At 46.3% G+C, this 20365-nt stretch overlaps 1 protein-coding gene across 2 annotated transcripts in view; it reads right to left on the reverse strand.

Annotated features, from left to right (window-relative positions):
- Window positions 1-2594: 2594 nt before the first annotated feature.
- Window positions 2595-20365, reverse strand: part of AQP9 (aquaporin 9) — a 29409-nt gene continuing 11638 nt past the window's right edge. For both annotated transcript variants that reach the window (XM_082198817.1, XM_082198816.1), the window contains 5 exons: window positions 19353-19479; window positions 14215-14352; window positions 11007-11125; window positions 7412-7629; window positions 2595-4098 (listed from right to left, as the gene is read on the reverse strand). In XM_082198817.1, the coding sequence (XP_082054943.1) occupies window positions 3909-4098; window positions 7412-7629; window positions 11007-11125; window positions 14215-14352; window positions 19353-19479 (792 nt within the window). In that variant the 3' untranslated portion in view covers window positions 2595-3908. The remainder of the gene's footprint in view (window positions 4099-7411; window positions 7630-11006; window positions 11126-14214; window positions 14353-19352; window positions 19480-20365) is intronic.

Raw genomic sequence — 20365 nt, forward strand, 5'->3', positions numbered from 1 at the left:
CTCGCCTTCGGGCGAGACAGGGAGTTGAGTCACTGGGGGATCAGGACCGGCCGCTACCCCGTCAGAGATAAAAGGCTGTCGGACCCTGCCCCAGGTTGTGGCAGCAACATTGCTGTTTGCTGGAACCTGCCTGAGACCCTGTGCCTGACCTAGCCTGGTTTCCTGCCTTGGCCCTGTTGGACTGACTCCTCATAGAATCCTTGGATTTGGGACCAGACCTGGACCACGTTGCTCGGGTTAACCCCTGGGCCCAGCACAACTTCCTAGTCCAGGAAGTTAGCCTCTTTGCCAAGGTTTGGAGGCACTAGATTGTTCTGTGTTCTAGTTGTGTGGTATCCTGGGTGGAGAGCCAGGGCAGGGTCAGAGGCAACTGAGCTCAAATTCCTTCTCAGCCATGGAAGTTCATTTGGGCGACCTGGTTGGCTCAGCGCCATACTTTCTCAACCTAGATTATCTTGAAAGGTGGTTGTGAGGATAAAATAGTGAATCATGGACACTCGTCCTGCTCGACCTTATGCTCTCCAGATTCTGCTGGGCAATAACTTCCACCACCTGCCTGACCGCTGGCCAGGATGCCTGCGGCTGAGAGGGGTTGGGAGTCGAACAACATCTGGAGAGCATCAGTTTGGGGAGGACTGATGTATGCAGTTCTGGGCTTTCTGAAGGAAAAGCGGGAAGACAAATGTAACAAGTTATTAAAAAAACGAAACAGATTGCCAACCATAAATCTGAGCTCTAAAGATGCAACGAACCTGCACTGGCTACCAATTTGCAACCAGGCCGGTCTCATGGTTCTTGTTTAGATTCTTGTGTTGGTTCACAAAGTTCTAAGCAACTTGGGCCCAAAGTCCACCTGATTCCTTATGCTCTGATCTTCTGATGGGGCACTTTTGGTGGTCCAACCTGGCCCTGAGGTTTCACCCGGCCTTTACGAGGCGCTGAGCCTGGCCCTGTGGAACACTGTGCCAACAGAGGTTCGGCAGGAGCCCATTCTCTGCTTGCTTTGAGTCAGCTTCTGAACAGGGGCGTAGCGCTGCTTGCTGGTCCTGGGGCAGGTGAGCACAGTTGCCCAGCTCTTGCTGCCAGGTGGGCTCTCTCTTCACCCTCTGCTCTCACCAAGCCCCTGCTGCTGGAGTCAGGCAGGGCACAGGGATCTCTGTGGGGCTGGGGCGCCCAGTTTGTGCCCCCGATTCTGCACCTAGAGCCATGCCCCCCTAACACTACACCGCTGCTTCTAAAAACTGTATTACCCAGGCAGGCCTTTCAAACCTGCGATGGTCTTCCAACTGGCTCTTTGATTTTTCTGTTGTAATGCTGTGTTTTTAATCTGTATGCTGCCTTGTGATATAGGAAAGTGCGGCTTATAAATATTTCAGCAGCTCTTGGCCTCCTACACAGGCCAATTTTGCTTTTTGATCTCATTAGCTGCACTGTTGTAGTAGTGGAGAGACACCCCTATTACCTGCACAGGTGATGCTGTGACCATCGTGGCATGCTGCTAAGAGGGAGTTCTGCCACACACACACACACACACACACCTTGTTTTGCCCCAGATAAACTTTTGAGTTACCAGAAGACCAAAAAAATCACTTTATTTGTGGTCATTATCAGTGTATATATAAAAATCAGAGAAGGCTCTCTACTCTTTTCCCACTGCTGGAAACCAGGAGAGAGGGCGGGGGGGGGGGAGAGGGAGAGGGAGGAGAGCGCACTTCTGCCACCAAAGACTAAGGCCCAAGCGCCTCCTGCCCATTCTGTGGTGGAGAAAAAATTTGCTGGTTGCTGGTTGGGTCCTGCAAAGCGTTTTGGAACCTCTTAAGTAGGTATAAATACTTTCCGTTGAAAGGCTAGTCCTTGGGTGATATGCCAGGGGAAAGAGGCAAGAGTGAGTAGGAGAAAATATGGCACATTGCGGAACTTCCCTGACAAATTTAGCATTACTGAAAGACGCAGAGGTGCTGTTGGTGATGGACTCCTCCCCACATTTACCATTAATAAACATGGGGCACAGTCTGCTGGGAAGTTGTTATTGTAGGTGTTAGTGGAACTTGTGTAGGAAGGAGAGTGTCCAGGTGGATTGGGCCCTGTGGGTCAGACCTGCCTATCTCCTGCACAGCATGTTTAAAAGTCCTCTGTGCACAGGGTGCCCTGTCCAATGTGCTCCTCCCACTCTTTTGTGCAGAGATGGCTAAAGTGTAGCCGCCTTTCCCTGATGTTATCAGACTACAACTCCCATCACTCTTGAACATTAGCTATGCCTTGGGCTGAGGCTGGTGGGAGTTGGGAGTCTAGCAACATCTGGAGGGTCATGGGGGGGTCACCCCTGCATTGGAGTTGCTGCTTTGGCCTTTGAGCCTAACAACCACTTCGTTTGAGCCTAACAACCAGCCTAAATGCCCACTTCGTTCCTAAACTGTTGAATTGCTTGATTAAACTGTTACAGGTGGAAGATGTGGGTGGAATGAGAGGGGTACATTTGTAAAATGTTCTTTCCCCTCCAGAGCATTTGCCCCCAAAGGTGCGGGTGCATAAAATCAGAAAAAGAGTATTTCGTGGATGGATACTGATGAACAGATGTCATAGGAACAGCAAAGTTATGATTAGTGATGCGTGTATTTAAACACACGACAGTGAAATTAGATGGGGCTGCAGACACAAACCAAGAAACACAGGAAGGGAAGTACAGGGAACTCTTCTAGTTTAGGAAGATCCCATTAAGATTAAGATATCTGGCACGGGAAGTAAGATATCTGGCACGGGAAGCCCTTGGAAATGCCTGGAATAAAGCCTTTGGTGTCCCAAACTTTAGTGTCCCAAAAAGTTAGAGACTGACAATTTTAAATTTGGTTTTTCCAATATTCAGTTTTCCACATCCATATATATATTTATATCTCTCCACAAAGATTGCCAGGATTTTAATGTGCATTTCTTCTAAAATACACATTTTTGCATCCAATTTGCCTAATTTTAAAAAAATATTTCCTCCCAATAGAATGCATTTTGTATATTTTCACATAATTGCATTTTTTTACACATAGTGTGTGTGTATGTGCATGTTTACTCTTTTGGCTGAAGGATTGCCTAACAAAAATTAGAAAAGTTCTTTTCCATATATTTTGAGAAAGTGTATAAGAAAGCATATATTAGTGAAAACAATATGCAAAAATGCAAAAATGCGTTCTATCAGGGGAAATGGGATCCAGAAGCCAACCAGGAGCCTCTGGCGAAACTGGCAAATATGGCAGGAAGGGAAGGAGTCTTTCCTATTGTTTGTTCCCAGCATTCAATTATGTAGAGGTAGACTGCCCTTGAACATGGAGTCCCCCCATCAGCCTTCATAAGCATTGTTATACTTATCTGCCATCATTGGTCTAATCGTCCATGAAAACCATCTGAGTTAATTGCTGTTTGATAGGTGTGCTGTTAATGCTTTTAAAACACAGCCAGGCCAGCCTCATTTAAGGTTATCTCATTCAAGGGCGTATTTTCTTTTTTAAAAAAACCTCCACCCTGTAAAATATAGCCTTTTTCAACAGATGCTTTTGGCAGTAATGAGTCTCTGCTAGTGGCACCACGGAACAATTAACAGCCTCTGTCTGCAGCTTGTTGACATGAACCTCACTCATTAGTGGTTAATTAGGCGACATTATTTAAATTGCATAGGTTGCATTAGCAGGTCAGGTGACTGCTCCCCCTTTTAGATTCGGGGGTGGGGGTGGGAACTGGACCTCAGCTGCGCAGAGAGCAAACATCCTTCCCCAGGCGATGCAGCCATCTCCCGGTTCCCTTTCCACCTGTCCTGCAATGCAAAGAAGAGGGAGGTTGAGCTGCCTGGCCCAACTCTCAAAACCCTCTGTTTTCCACGTGGCCCACCTGGCAAGGGCTGCTCTAGGGGGGCATGTCCATTTTTAAATGGAAGTGTGGAGCGACTTCTCTTCCTCCATGTTTGTGAGGGTGTATTTCTCATGTTCTGCACTGCGCTGGGGTGGCTCCCGAGGGGCGTGGTGAAGTTCAATGAAGAGCATGTAGATAGCAGTTCCGATAGCGGCCCCCACCATCGGGCCGACGATAGGGACCCACCAAAAGTGGTGGCCAGCCCTGGGGGAAGAGAGAGAGAGATTAGCATTCCAATGTTTTCGGTGCCTACATTTTTGTAGACCTGATATGTGGTGGCTCCCCTATCCACTTCCACTATCAACTGCCTCTCTGGTGTGGTGAGACAATGTGGTACTGAAGCTTTGAATGGGCCACTGTGCTTTCAGTTAAAAGCTTCCTATCCGTGGGGAAAGCTGTTTCTGCCCTGGTAGAGCCTCTCCTGGTATGTCCCACGGAGGACCTTACGGTCTTCAAACAAAAACATCTTGAAGGTCCCAGGCCACAGGGAGGTTAGGCTGGCCTCAACCAGAGCCAGGGCTTTTTCGGTCGTGGCCCCGATCTGGTGGAACGCTCTGTCACAAGAGACTAGGGCTCTGCGGGACTTGGCATCTTTCCACTGGGCCTGCAAGACAGAGCTGTTCCACCAGGCCTTAGGCCAAGGCACAGTCTGACCCCCTCCTTTGGCAATCCTCACAGAACTCTAGCCCAATGGTTGCCATTAATTTGATTTTGAATTGATTTTAAAATGAATTGATTTTAGAATGCTGTGTTACTTTTATTGTTGTTAGCCGCTCTGAGTCTGGCTTCGGCTGGGGAGGGCAGGATATAAATAAATTAATAATAATAATAATAATAATAATAATAATAATAATAATAATAATAATAATTTCTCCTTGCTAGGTTGTTAAAGGCAAAGGAGCAGAGTCAGAAAATGGATCTGCAAGGGACGCAGCTAGGCTACTGTCACTCTTCAGGTGCAGCCACGTGGGGGCTGGTTTGGCAACAGGCAGAGTGTATTTTGAGGGGCACCCTGTTCCCTGTTCTGTTTGCAGGCTACCATTGCTGATTAGAGCAGGAGGGGTGGAAACCCCTTCGACATGGAAGCTTGTAGCTGAAGCACTGCAACTTATTACATTTTCAAGGCCAGGCCTGACAGCCTGCAGACAAAACCTCTTAAATTGGAAGTTTATCCTCATTTTGAAATGGAACAGAAATCACGTCACAGTGTGATGATGCTAGCAGGGATGGAATTGGGTAATATGGTACCCTGAGCGAGGACAAAATCTGACCCCCCCCCCAATACTTCTTATTTTCACAATAATTCCTTTTGGTACAGTTGCTTATTATTATTGTATTGCACACGCTTGGCTCAGCACCCGGGGGGGGCGGGGGAGGGAACCACCCACACTTCCCTAAATCTGGCACTGATGCCAGCCACACTGGAGGCTGCGGGAACGACAGCACCAGGAGCACTGCTGGAAAGAAACTCATACAGTACTCTTATTAGAGTCTCCCAAGAACAATTGACTGTTTCCTCTGCTCCGATTAGAAAGAGATGCTTGTGTGTGTCCACTAGAGGTCACCCTTGCAACACGATGGAGGCGAAGGCAGAGGCATCTTCTCCATCACCCTGAATTCCTCCACCTTCCGCTGTCTTTTCTGAGCCTTGGCACTCACGGGATGAAAGACCCCCACTCTCTTATTTCAGTGAGCTTTTTAGAACCGCTCCTGCTTCCACAGCCAGGTGAAAGAGCTTCAGCTTTGTGTTTAGAGCACTAAACCCCTGCCCCAGGTTCAGATCTCAGTCTCTTCAGGTAAAAAGGAGCAGGTTAGGGAAACACGACAGCCAGGTAACATACAACTGTGTTTTAGAATCATAGAATCATAGAATCATAGAGTTGGAAGAGACCACAAGGGCCATCGAGTCCAACCCCCTGCCAAGCAGGAAACACCATCAGAGCACTCCTGACATATGGTTGTCAAGCCTCTGCTTAAAGACCTCCAAAGTAGGAGACTCCACCACACTCCTTGGCAGCAAATTCCACTGTCAAACAGCTCTTACTGTCAGGAAGTTCTTCCTAATGTTTAGGTGGAATCTTCTTTCTTGTAGTTTGGATCCATTGCTCCGTGTCCGCTTCTCTGGAGCAGCAGACAACAACCTTTCTCCCTCCTCTATGTGACATCCTTTTATATATTTGAACATGGCTATCATATCACCCCTTAACCTCCTCTTCTCCAGGCTAAACATGCCCAGCTCCCTTAGCCGTTCCTCATAAGGCATCGTTTCCAGGCCTTTGACCATTTTGGTTGCCCTCCTCTGGACACGTTCCAGTTTGTCAGTGTCCTTCTTGAATTGTGGTGCCCAGAACTGGACACAGTACTCCAGGTGAGGAGTTTTAACATGGAAGGTTTTAACATGGAAGTTCCTGGGAAGGGGCCCCCACTGAACTGCTGCTGCTGCACCTCAGACAGAACAAGCCAGAGTCCGGCTTCTGGTATTCTGTAAACCTGGACTCCAGCACAAGCCAAGAACAAACCTTGGAAATTGCTCAGGGTTTGTTTGGAGTGAAGCCAATTCAAAAGACAAGACGGACTCTCTTGAGAAGTGTGCATCACCATGCTGGTCTTTTACATTAAACCATAGTTTGTTTTACATTATGGTTTAATGTGACATTAAAACTGGGCCATAATAATAATAATAATAATAATAATAATAATAATAATAATAATAATAATAATATTTTTATTTATACCCTGCCCTTCCTGGTTCAAAAACCAGGCTCAGGGCAGCTAACAACAAATTCTAAAACGCTAAATTATAAAAACAGCATAAAATACAATATATAAACATGAATAACAATAAAATTCAAAAATCAATTAGATAATCCCCAGGGCTAGCTGGCTGAATTGGTCCTACTTGGGCCAGCGAGGAGCCCAGGGGAGAATTAGCTGTGGGGTCTCAGAGTGGGTGATCTTCATAAAAGGGGAGGGGGAAGGAAGAAAAGGGAAATAAAAGATCAGGCTGAATTCAAATTAAAGGCCAGGCAGAATAAGACAGCTTCAGATAGATAGATATAGATAGATATCCATATGTTGGTATCTATGGGGCAGAGTGGTGGTTCTGCCCATCTCTGCTTTCGTTGGCAGGGTAAGGAGTTACTGCAGAGTAGCAGCCAAGAGACTGAGCTATGAGTCAGAATCTCACCCCTGCCATGAACACAGATCTCATGAAGTGACTTTAAACTAGTCACTCTGCCTCTGACTGAGGGTAATAATGATGATTTACAGGATCGCTCTAAGGATTACAGCAAGGTAATTCACGTGAAAACAATGATAAGAATATAAGACAACCTGCTGGATCAGGCCAGTATCCTGTGGTCACAGTGGTTGACCAGATGACCATGGGAAGCTTGCTGGCCAGATATGAGGAAAACATCCACCCTCCCCACAGACCCCACCTATGAGCAAAGCCATCCTAGCTTTTAAATGGTTCCACAAATGCGGTTTATCCTTCTGCCAAGGCGAGCGGACTTACGTGAAGACTTCAGGCCCCCATCCAGCAAAGTAGGTGAAGAGGCGTGGGGACAGGTCTCTGGCAGGGTTCATGGCACAGCCACTGTTCCTGGCCATGGAAGACGTCAGCAGTATGATGACCAGGCCAATGGCAATGGGCTCCAGCCCCTTCGGCACAGGAAGGTTGCACGGGTCAAAAACGGCAAAAATACCCAGGAGAAGGATGGCTGTCGACATCACCTGGTCAGTGAAAAGCAGGCGGATTCAGCCCAGGAGGTAGGACCAGCCCAAGACATTTGGGTACCAGAAAAGGGTGCCTCCCCCACCCTGGCCAGGGAAGAAGGGGTGAGTGAAGATCTACAACAGGAACGAGGGGGCGGGGGGGGAATTGACATTGGGATCTGCTGCCCCTCTGGATCCTGCCACCTGAAGCAGTCGCTTCACAGATTGGCTGGCCCTGGATGAAGATTTACACCTGGATCCATTGTCTCAGTGGATCCTACCGCCTGAGGCAGTTGCTTTACTTGGCCTCATGGGTGGGCTGGCCCTGCCAGGAAGAAGTAATTTTTATTATTGAGGGAGTGCTCAGCCGCTCCCACAAAACTTTGAAAAGACTTCCCTTTAAAAAGCCACCACAGTTAGCAGCTGCCGGGGACACTGGGGGCAGCCTCGCCAGCTGCCTATGCATATAGGAAAGGCCAGCTGAGGACATTGTGGGGTCCTCAGGAAGTGCAGGCTGCAGACCTCCAGAGAGATGGTTTGCAGAATTAAAGAGAGGATCCTCAACTACCTCAAAAGTAAGGTAAGCAGAACAAAATGCCCACACGTTGTAATTTTTGAATAAAACGTCTTCTTAATTGATGTGAAATGTTTGACAAGAATGTAGAAGAAAATTTCAGCACAGCACCAGTGGCTTCAGCCCTCCCCCCTGCCCCCAAATGGTGGTAGAAAGGTTGCATGAGCAGATTTGGCCCCCAATGAGCCCTTGATACGGGACTACCCCTGTGCCCAGTCTCCAGTACACAAGGTCGGAAAATCCCTGGCCCAAGACTTGGGGTTTTGGGAGGTCCTACAGAGACTTGGAGCCCCCAAAGGTGGTGAAGATTCCAGCTTCCTCATACCCAGTTTTACACCACAGTTCACCCAAAGGAAAGCTCTTTTGTGGGCAGACCCTAACATTATTGCTCTCTTACTCCGCTTTGTGCTGACCAGCTTCCAAATCCATTTTGCAGGGCTGGAAAAATAAAATTGCCCTGGAATTTGGCACAGCTGGTTCCTGGGCAATGGGAATGTTATTCCAGCCCTAAAGTCCTGTTTCCACCCCATGCCTTCCCAGTGGCTCAGGCGTGTAATAGCAGTAGGGAGTCACCTTACCCCATATATGCCCGCTCAACTGCTTCAGCCTGCAGAACTGGCACTGTTACAGGGGCCACATCAATCCCATTCCACACACACACATAGCTCATCATTTAGTGTGGCAGAGCCTACACTTCGGAACTTCCTGCCTATTGACACCAGGCAGGAGCTTTGCTTTACTCTTTTTGGCACCTGCATAAAAAGTCTCTCCAGTCAGGTAGAAGTTACATGTGTTTTATCTCTCTTTAGCCACTGTAGATTTCAATTTGTGTGTTTAATGCTTTTATATACTTGATTTTATGGGACGCGGGTGGCGCTGTGGGTTAAACCACAGAGCCTAGGACTTGCCGATCAGAAGGTCGGCGGTTCGAATCCTCGCGACGGGGTGAGCTCCCGTTGCTCGGTCCCTGCTCTTGCCAACCTAGGAGTTCAAAAGCACGTCAAAGTGCAAGTAGATAAATAGGTACCGCTCTGGCGGGAAGGTAAACAGCGTTTTCATGCACTGCTCTGGTTCGCCAGAAGCGGCTTAGTCATGCTGGCCACATGACCTGGAAGCTGTACACATGCTCCCTCGGCCAGTAAAGTGAGATGAGCACCGCAACCCCAGAGTCGGTCACGACTGGACCTAATTTGGATCCCTTCCAGTCAGGATTCAGGCCTCATCACGGGACTGAAACTGCCTTGGTCGCACTGGTTGATGATCTCCGGTGGGCTAGGGACAAAGGTGAGAGTTCTGCTGGATCTCTCAGCGGCGTTTGATACCATCGACCATAACATCCTTCTGGACTGTCTTGAGGGGCTGGGAGCTGGGGGCACTGTCATACAGTGGTTCCGCTCCTTCCTCCTGGGCCGTGTCCAGAAAGTGGTGGTGGGGGATGAGTGTTCAGACCCCTGGGCCCTCACTTGTGGGGTGCCTCAGGGTTCTGTCCTCTCCCCCATGCTTTTCAACATCTACATGAAGCTGCTGGTAGAGATCATCAGGGGATTTGGGCTGGCTGTTCATCAGTATGCGGATGATACCCAGCTCTACCTCTCTTTCAAATCAGAACCAGTGAAGGCAGTGAAGGTCCTGTGTGAGTGTCTGGAGGCGGTTGGAGGTTGGATGGCGGCTAACAGATTGAGGTTGAATCCTGACAAGACAGAAGTACTGTTTTTGGGGGACAGGAGGTGGGCAGGTGTGGAGGATTCCCTGGTCCTGAATGGGGTAACTGTGCCCCTGAAGGACCAGGTGCGCAGCCTGGGAGTCATTTTGGACTCACAGCTGTCCATGGAGGCACAGGTCAAATCTGTGTCCAGGGCAGCTGTTTACCAGCTCCATCTGGTACGCAGGCTGAGACCCTATCTGCCCACGGACTGCCTCGCCAGAGTGGTGCATGCTCTGGTTATCTCCCGCTTGGACTACTGCAATGCGCTCTACGTGGGGCTACCTTTGAAGGTGACCCGGAAACTACAACTAATCCAGAACGCGGCAGCTAGACTGGTGACTGGGAGCGGCCGCCGAGACCACATAACACCGGTCTTGAAAGACCTACATTGGCTCCCAGTACGTTTCCAAGCACAATTCAAAGTGTTGGTGCTGACCTTTAAAGCCCTAAACGGCCTCCGTCCAGTATACCTGAAGGAGCGTCTCCACCCCCATCATTCTACCCGGACACTGAGGTCCAGCACCGAGGGCCTTCTGGCGGTTCCCTCACTGCGAGAAGCCAAGTTACAGGGAACCAGGCAGAGGGCCTTCTCGGTAGTGGCGCCTTCCCTGTGGAACACCCTCCCACCAGATGTCAAAGAGAACAACAACTACCAGGCTTTTAGAAGACATCTGAAGGCAGCCCTGTTTCGGGAAGCTTTTAATGTTTGATGTATTATAGTATTTTAATATTCTTTTGGAAGCCGCCCAGAGTGGCCGGGGAAGCCCAGCCAGATGGGCGGGGTATAAATAATAAATTATTATTATTATTATTATTATTATTATTATTATTATTATTAATGGTCAGGGGTCCCCTTTACCTTTACTATACTTGATTTTAACTGTGTTTTCCCCACCCCTCAGAGAATCTTAATAGTTTATTTTAATTTTATGTAGACTTCTTGTTTTACAATCAAGTGGAATGTAGACTTCTTGTTTTACAATCAGTTTTGTTAAATAAACACATGAAAGCACTTAATAGTGGAACCCTCAGCTCAGTCACTCCTGCTCCCTTAATTCTGCCTGCTAGATGCCCAGCTGAGCCACACAGGAGACAGGTTTAAATGGGTTAAATTACCTGATCTGAAAATCCATTTGCCACGGACAGATACTCCTCTGGGTATGTTGCAAAAATATGTGCCGTTTTATTTACTCCTGTGACGGTGAGCTTTCCCCCAGTGTAGAACATCAATAAATCTAAAGGGAAATCATGGTTAATAAATATTAAGCATTTAAACAGCATATTTCAGACCACCTCATAGAAGGGGACTGCCGGCCCTTTTGTGCTCTTGAGGCATTGCTTTCTTGCAACTAGCATGAAGTGAAATTAAAAAGTCTGCTTGGTGTGTACACACACACACACACACACACACACACACACACACCCCATTGAAACCCTTCAGGTGGTGCACATTCCTGAACTAACCACTGTTCTCTCCTTGCGGGAGAGGGAAGATTTAATTACTCATTTCCTCTTTGCAGCCAGAGCAATTGCTGAGCATTTTTAATGTTTTTGTTTATTATAAATAATGATCAGAATTATTTTTTTATGACTGCAAAGAGGAGACCTAGAATTAAAGGCTTCCGCCATCCACAGCAGGGAACAGGGGCTGTCTAACTAAGGGTCAACCCAGGAATGTTGGCCATGGCAGAGGACAGGAGACAAGCAGGGGCAAAAGTCTCTTTAAAAGAAAGGGGCAAGGAGGAGCCTTCTAATTAAAGAGACAGATCCTCTGAAAAGAGGAGTTTGTTGCTAGTCCACATGGGACAAGTGGAGGCAAAAATTAACCAATTAAGTAATTAATCTGTCACATCTGAAGAAAGGCAGGAAGAACTCACACGCTTTGGCAGAAACCTTTTATAGATTTTCTGGGAATAAAACAAATGAGAGTGAACAACGAGTGAAGTTAATACTGGAGAAAATGGCTTCAGTGGAAGCAAACCCCAGTCTGCAAACTTGGACTGCCCTCTCATACCCTCCAACATTTCTCCGATGAAAATAGGGACACCTCATTCCATAATGATAATTTTACTATTTATATCCCACACATCTTACTGGGTTGCCCCAGCTACTCTGGACAGCTTCCAACATATATAAAAACATAATACATTTAACATTAAAAAACACTTCCCTATACAGTGGTACCTCGGGTTACATATGCTTCAGGTTACATACGCTTCAGGTTACAGACTCTGCTAACCCAGAAATAGTACCTCGGGTTAAGAACTTTGCTTCAGGATGAGAGCAGAAATCGGGCTCCGGCGGCGCGGCGGCAGCAGGAGGCCCCATTAGCTAAAGTGGTGCTTCAGGTTAAGAACAGTTTCAGGTTAAGAACGGACCTCCGAAACGAATTAAGTACTTAACCCGAGGTACCACTGTACAGGATTGCCTTCAGATAGGTTGGGGGCAGGATAATGCCATATCCTCAAACATTTCTTCAGTGAAAATAAGGACATCCTAAGGAAAAGTGGGACATTCCAGGATCAAATCAGAAACTGGGACAGCTTCTCTAAATCCAGGATGTCCCTGGAAAATAGGGACACTTGGAGGGCTTGCTGTCTCCCTCCCGTCTTTCTCTGAAACATGCTTTTCTTTACCTCCCCCACTTTGTACACGTGTGTGTGTGTGTGTGTTGTTTAGTTCAGCATCAAGTCTGATCAAGCATGATTACCATCCTAATAAGAAGAATATTAATTAATAAATGATACCCGCTACTGTTACTTCTGTTTGTTTTCTAATGGCACAACAGGGTTACCTCTAACGATTATCCCTGAAAAGTGGGTGAATAAAGGTAAAGGTAAAGGGACCCCTGACTATTAGGTCCAGTCGTGGGCGACTCTGGAGTTGCGGCACTCATCTCGCTTTATTGGCTGAGGGAGCCGGTGTACAGCTTCTGGGTCATGTGGCCAACATGACTAAGCTGCTTCTGGCTAACCAGAGCAGCGCACGGAAACACCCTTTACCTTCCCACCGGAGCAGTACCTATTTATCTACTTGCACTTTGATGTGCTTTCGAACTGCTAGGTTGGCAGGAGCAGGGACCGAGCAACGGGAGCTCACCCCGTTGCGGGGATTCGAACCGACGACCTTCTGATCGGCAAGTCCTAGGCTCTGTGGTTTAACCCACAGGTCCACCCATGTCCCTTAAGTGGGTGGATACCAGCTTTCATATTTGATAGCTAAACCTTATTTCTGGGCAAAATCCCTTAAAAAGTATTGTTGCATGCCTCCTCAATCTCTGAGTGGTGTGAGATTACAGGGTTTCCAGGAACTTACCCAGGGTTCAGTTTCCTTAGAATGAGGGACAGTGGAGACTCTGGTGTCTTTAATATATATGGCTTATTAACACACATATATACAACCTCGCAGCATTAATACCCTGAAAGGTCTTGCTTCTCCCATAGTCACAGAATCTGATTCCAGGAGAAGTCAAGCATGGCTCTGGCACCCAGCTTCTGCCTGCAGTCTGCTCTCAGCTCACAAACCAGCCAAGTGACGAGGGGCAAAGCCCCCCATTTGCCCACTAGTACAGACGCGGGTGGTGCTGTGGTCTAAACCACTGAACCTCTTGGGCTTGTCGATCAGAAGGTCCGCGGTTCAAATCCCCGCAATGGGGTGAGCTCCCGTTGCTCGGTCCCTGCCAACCTAGCAGTTCGAAAGCACATCAAAGTGCAAGTAGATAAATAGGTACCGCTCCAGCGGGAAGGTAAACGGCGTTTCCGTGTGCTGTTCTGGTTTGCCAGAAGCGACTTAGTCATGCTGGCCACATGATCCAGAAGCTGTCTGCGGACAAACACCGGCTCCCTCGCCCAATAAAGCGAGATGAGTGCCACAACCCCAGAGTCATCTGCGACTGGACCTAACGGTCAGGGGTCCCTTTACCTTTACAGACCACTAGGGTTATTAACTCGCAAAGAAACTTGCCTGACTAGTTCAACAATGGAATTCTCCATTAAATTTTAACCCTTGCTAGATCTACGAGGACCTCAGGAATGAGAAGGGACTCAGGCATCATACAGACTAACCCCACAAACTCACAGCAGTATTTTCCATTGTCTACTAGACTGTCATTTCAGTTTGGGCACCACAAAACACATCCAATCTAGCAGGAACTTCTTCTTTTTTTTGGACAGGAGGGGTCAGAAGCTACCTTGAAATGACATGAGATTCCTACAAGAAATTTCAACTTTTGAGTGTTGGCCAAAAGGTTTCAACCTAAGCGTAACTTTGGTCTTTGTTGGGAAGTTTCCTGAGGAGGAGGAGGAGACAGGTCTCTTCCACTCACCGTAGTTGATCCAGTAGACAGCAGCTGCTCCAACAAATGCGCCAAGAAACTGTGCTATGACGTAAACAGGGAATTTAATCCAACTTATCTTCCCTGACAGGCACATGGCAAAGGTAACGGCTGGGTTTATGTGACCACCTGAAAGAAGGAAGGTAGGGAGAAGAACAAGGGTTGGGAATAATTTTTATATGCAAGTTTTTATGAATCAGATATTTCCCTTCAGTAGATTTATTTCTTACTTATTCATTGCATTTATATCCCACCTTTCCCCCCCAAGAAGCTCAAGGTGGCATACATGGTTCTCCCTATCTTTGTTTCATCCTCACAGCACCCCTGCCAGGTAGGTCAGGCTGAGAGGGAGAGTGACTGGCCACCCAGTAGTTTCATGTCCTATCCTGACACTCTAATCACTACACCACTACTACAACTAGAGGTTTGGTGAAATAGTACAGCCTATCATAGTACCAATATTTTGGCCACCTCATGAGAAGAGAAGACTCCCTGGAAAAGACCCTGATATTGGGAAAGATGGAGGACCCAAGGAGAAGAGGATGACAGAGGACGAGATGGTTGGACAGTGTTCTTGAAGCTACCAGCATGAAACCAAACTGCGGGAGGCAGTGGAAGACAGGAGTGCCTGAATGTTAGAAAGATGTTGGATAGAAATTAAGTGGTTTCCAGCTGTAATGCTTTAGGAGATATGAAAAAAGGATTATAAATGGGTAAAAGTTTTATGGTAAAGATTTGCTGAACCAACAATTCGAATTGGAATACAAAGAAGGGAAGTATGAGGAGGTCAGAGGAAATAAGGATATGGAAGTTATATTATTGAAAATTAATGTGTGTTTTTTTATTGTTTATTATTTTGTATGTTTATTTTTTATTTTTTCTTATTTTCTGAAAATTTTCAATAAATATCTTTAAAAAAAAAAAAAAGAAGAAGACGGGAGTGCCTGGCGTGCTCTGGTCCATGGGGGTCACGAAGAGTCAGACACGACTAAACAACAACAACATCATAGTACCAGCTTCATTTTGGGTGGCCGAGTGGGTGATCCTTCTCCTGGTTCCATTCCAAGCCCAGTCCTTGGTGATTGTTCTGACACAGAAAGCCACAGACAGCTTAGAACCGAGGCATTTGATGGGTTGCTCTGAGCACCTGCCCAGACATGGTGATGGCTTTGGGCATGGGGAACACCCATTTAACTGTGCCACATCTGCTGAGCTCTTGCCTTGAGGCCACGCTGCCACCCGGATTGCAGAAGGTCCTCCCCCCTTAGTCTCAGGTTCGACTGGCGCCAACTCTGCATGGCTTGTCAGCACAAGTTAAAAGCAAATTTATCTTCCCACCTGCCTTTGTCTAAATTGGCACTGCTAGAGGAGGGCTGTGCCCTTGTTGAACTTAATGAATGAATGAACCTTTATTTGCTTCATTGCCATCGGCCATAGCAATAAAACAACAATACAATATACAAAGAATAGAAATAAAAAGTCAGTTATATAAAATACATTTTAGGGTTTTGAATCAATAGTCAAATAGTTATTCTGATTGCTCCAGATAAAAATCTGCTGAACTTGTTGGTTTGCTGATGGTACTGCTCTTTTAAGGTTCTGTTCTGTTTTATTTGAAAGGACGCTTTTAAATGTGTGGCGTCAGAGTCAGCCACGACTGGACCTAATGGTCAGGGGTCCCTTTACCTTTACCTTATGTTTTATTTATAATTTGGTTTTATTACATTCTAGGAATCATCAGTGCTTTTTTTTACCTAGAAAAAAATGGTGCCAGTACTGACCATGAAGTTGTTACAGTAAGTGCCACCTTTTTAACATGGGGGGGGGGGTTTTACTGGGACTGTGTCCCCTTGAGGACCCCCAGAAAAAAGCACTGGGCGTTATATTTTTTACATGCTATCCTGCTCCAGGATTGGTTTTTATGAAGAGCAGCCTAGAAATGCCTCAGATAGATAGATACATGCAAAGCAACCATAACTGAGGTGGTATATGGCCCCTGACTTTAATGAAATGTTTCTGATAACAGTGACCTTTGCCTGTCAAAGGGGAGCTGGGAAGCAGGGGCCCCCTCTATGTGATCCCTCTGTTTGCTTGCACTGGGGGGTCAGGGTGTTATCTCAGGCACCCGAGAGCACCTCTGATGTATCATGAGCAGCAAACACAGATAACCAAAGTTGGATAAAGGCCAGCATTGTGATGTCTCCAAAATGGTGTGACCTGCGACGAGCCACGGGGGAGTTAATTCTGAACTTTGGATTATTTCTTCTTTCACATTCTTCCACATTCTTCATCTAAGGATTGATGTCTGCTGGTTCTGTGTGCCGAAGAGGTGGCTTTTCAAATTTCCTTGCCTTTTGGTTTTCTTTTAATCTGAATGAACAATTTTCTTCTCTTTCAGCAATTGCAAATATGGGCAGCGCATGGTAAGGTTTGGAGTAAAGAATTCATTTACTTTGTCATGAGGCCTTGTCCATCACTGACCGTTCCTGTCAAAAGAATGATTGTGTCTCTTGCTATGGATTCAGCCATTGAGCAGCACTGATGTGAAATGATTGACTGGTATGTGAGTGAAATGAGGGAGGGGCCACATGCCAGTGGTGGGCAGGGCCACAGGCAAAAAAGAGCAGGGCCAAGGGGAAGCTGACTTTATACAGTAGGCTGCATTCCAACCACACACAAGGCAGAGGCATCCATGCTGGACCTGTTCGCATTCTCTCCATCCTGCACCCAGGCAAACAAGAGTCGCTGGCCATTAACGCCAAGGAGGCATTCCAACCAGGCAAAAGCACTTGAGGAGGGCAGAGAAGAGAACAGATGAGACACTTGGCCTGGAAGCTCAGAGAGAGACTTCCAGGGCTGTCTTGATCTCCTGCGTTTGCTGTTCTCCACCCCTAGCTCAGTCAGTCTGAATAGTGTCGAGCCATTTGCAGAATGGAGAAGGGGAAGAGCTGTAGCTCAGGTGCAAAGTCCCCTATTTTGTAAAAAGAAGCTCCTGTGGCTGGGAATGACTTCCACTTGAGAGAGTGGCTGGAAGAGCCATGGCTAGTCTGCTTAGGCAACCGTGGGAGAGATGGGTGGACCAGTGTCCTGACTCAGTATAAGGCTGTCCACTCTCTCTGGGCCTTGGAGCCCTACATGAGAAGAGGATGAGGACTGCTGTCCTCTCCTCCTTTTGCAGTGTGGGTTAAACCACAGAGCCTAGGACTTGCCGATCAGAAGGTTGGCGGTTCGAATCCCCGCGACAGGGTGAGTTCCCATTGCTCAGTCCCTGCTCCTGCTAACCTAGCAGTTTGAAAGCACGTCAAAGTGCAAGTAGATAAATAGGTACTGCTCCGGTGGGAAGGTAAACGGCGTTTCTGTGTGCTGCTCTGGTTCGCCAGAAGCGGCTTAGTCCTGCTGGCCACATGACCCGGAAGCTGTATGCTGGCTCCCTCGGCCAATAAAGTGAGATGAGCGCCGCAACCCCAGAGTCGGTCACGACTGGACCTATTGGTCAGGGGTCCCTTTACCTACATGCAAAATAGCCCTCGCTGAATGTGGACATCAAACATCAGCATCGAAACATAGAATTGCAGAGTCAAACTTTTTTCTCTGGGCCACACTTTCAGAATAAAAAATTGCTCATGCCACATACTCGCTCCCAGTCTAGTGAGTCCATGAACCTCACCCTGGCCCATTATTTGCGTGTGACCTTGGCAAAACGGCAAGAAAACAGATGAGGCAAATATTTTGAAAAATGACACTTTGACAAGCAGGTGTCATTAGGTAGCCGTTTTCATTTGTGGCATGTTAGAAATTATGGCTTACACAGTGGCTCTTCTTCTTCACAAACTGTTGATAAGACTTCTGTGACGCTTCCTTTGTTGTTAAATGATGTGCAAATTTGTTGTCCCAATCATTATCTTAGAAGAGGCACCCAGGAGAAAATGACTTTTCCAATATTGGTATTTGCTGTGTGCAGTTATTATAAATACTTGCATTAAAACAGAGTTTTAAAAATCTGCACCAGTGTGTGATAAGTTGACTAATCAACTGAAGTGTTGCAGCTTTGCACCAAATACTATTGTTGGTGTGGGGTGTGTGTCAACATTTAATTAGGAGTAGGGGAAAATGGAGATCACCACACAATCTGTGCATATGTGCATGAAAAAAATGGTGATGCATGGATTTGGAAAGGCAACATCTAAGTTGCAAATATTTAGTACAAAAGCCATAAAAAATGCCATCAAAACAGAAGCCCTGTTCCACCCCCCCTGAATTTTGCAAATACAATTTCTTACAAATCTTGGCTGTTTCTGAACATTTTGGATTACCTTTTAAATCCTTTAAATTCTTTCTTTCTTTCTTTCTTTCTTTCTTTCTTTCTTTCTCTCTCTCTCTCTCTCTCTCTCTCTCTCTCTCTCTCTCTCTCTCTCTTTCTGTTCTTGCAACACAGTTTACCACCAGCTCTCTTCTGAGTTACTTCTCCTTTAATAACTCCAACTATAGGTTCAACCAGGACCAACAAAAGCACTTCTTCCTCCCTCCCCCACCTATGGATTCTTTTTGTGAATTCCTCCTGGATGGACAGCATCATACTGCAGATTATTTTCCAGTGAGTCACCCATTATAATGTGGATGCCTTTCTTGGTATTATTCCTGCATTTATTTCTTATGCAACAGGGGTGTTTTTTGTTTGTTTTGTTTGTTCCCAGGGGCAACACTTGCCTGCTGTCTTTAATTTAAATCAATCCACTCATTTTCAATGGACTGATGTAGCCAGTTAATTGATTACACAGTACAGCCTTACTAAAGAGTTTCACTGTTGTAGACACTATGAAAATAGCCATCAGATTTGTACTGTATAACATTTTCAAGTGTTCAAAGTGCTTCATTCACTGTTACCTACAGAATCTCTGAAATAGACCTTGCAACAACCCTGTAAGGTAAATCAGGATTATTATCCCATCCTCTTTATTACAAAAGGGGGGGGTGAGCGGAGAAAGGGGGCTTTGGCTAAGGCCACTGAGTTTTTTTATGGCAGAGATAAGATGCAAGCTGTGAACCTCCTGATCTGTAGTCTAGTTTCCTAGCCATCCCACCAGCTCTCTTCCAACTTCTTTAGCAACACGGTGAAAATGTCAGCTTACCAGAAACACCTCCGGCGATATAGATGGCGATAGTGACAGCCATGGCAAAGCCAAGAGATATCATTGGTGCTCCTCCCAATTCACCTCTGCTAAGGACAGACTGCGCAACCGCGCCACATCCCAGGGCCTGCAGTTTGGGAGAGAGAGAAAGAGAGGGAGGGTGGGTGTACGCTCATGGTTTATAATGTTAAGGAAGGGCTAAGGAATGGTTTTCATAATGTAGTTGAACACGTTACGTTCTACTTTGAACGGTCATAAAGCATTATTAAAATGTGACACTAGAGGGTGCTGCAGAGTAATCAGGAACCAGCAATAGGCAAAGAGTGTTTTGAGGATTAAAACAGGTAAGAAATGCTTTTAATTTACAAGTAGGCCCTGTGACGTTTTATAATGATATATCTAATATCGTTCTAATAGCATTAAATAGGTCAGTGTAGACCCAGCCAGAGAGAGAGAAAAGCATGCAGCCAGAATTTCATCTTCTTGGGAAGATCCTAAAAAATGGGCACATCACCTCCAAGTGTACTTTTGCATGGATCTTTTTTTAAAACCTGTTTTCCCATCAAAGGCATGTTGTGCATATCACATACATCATTTGTCCATTAAAACAAAAAAATGAAGTCAGTTCTTTGAAGCAATTTGCCCACTGCGGGGCCCCTGCTATATTTGTGAATACCTTGTTCCTCTTGACAGGGTGGAGAATTTTCGGAAAGGGCTAATCATTATTTGCAAATGCAAACTTTAACTTAAGCATTATTTGATTAACTGGCATATTTTAATTGGTGAGTCTGCAGAGCAAGGAGGACACAGGGGTCTTTTGGGGAGGAGATTCTGGTTCCAGCATCTTAAAAAGTCACTTATATTTAGGTTTTGGTGGTATGCAAATATATTTCAACTTTAGTCAATTGATTGATCAAAAGACTGCATTTTAATCTACCTTGAATTGTTTAATCTATTGTCAAGCCTTCGAAAAAGCTATATGAAGCAAATAAAAGTGAAACCTGACCCTTTTA

The sequence above is a fragment of the Podarcis vaucheri genome, assembly GCF_965113315.1.
Source record: "Podarcis vaucheri genome assembly, chromosome: 14".
Taxonomy (NCBI): domain Eukaryota; kingdom Metazoa; phylum Chordata; class Lepidosauria; order Squamata; family Lacertidae; genus Podarcis; species Podarcis vaucheri.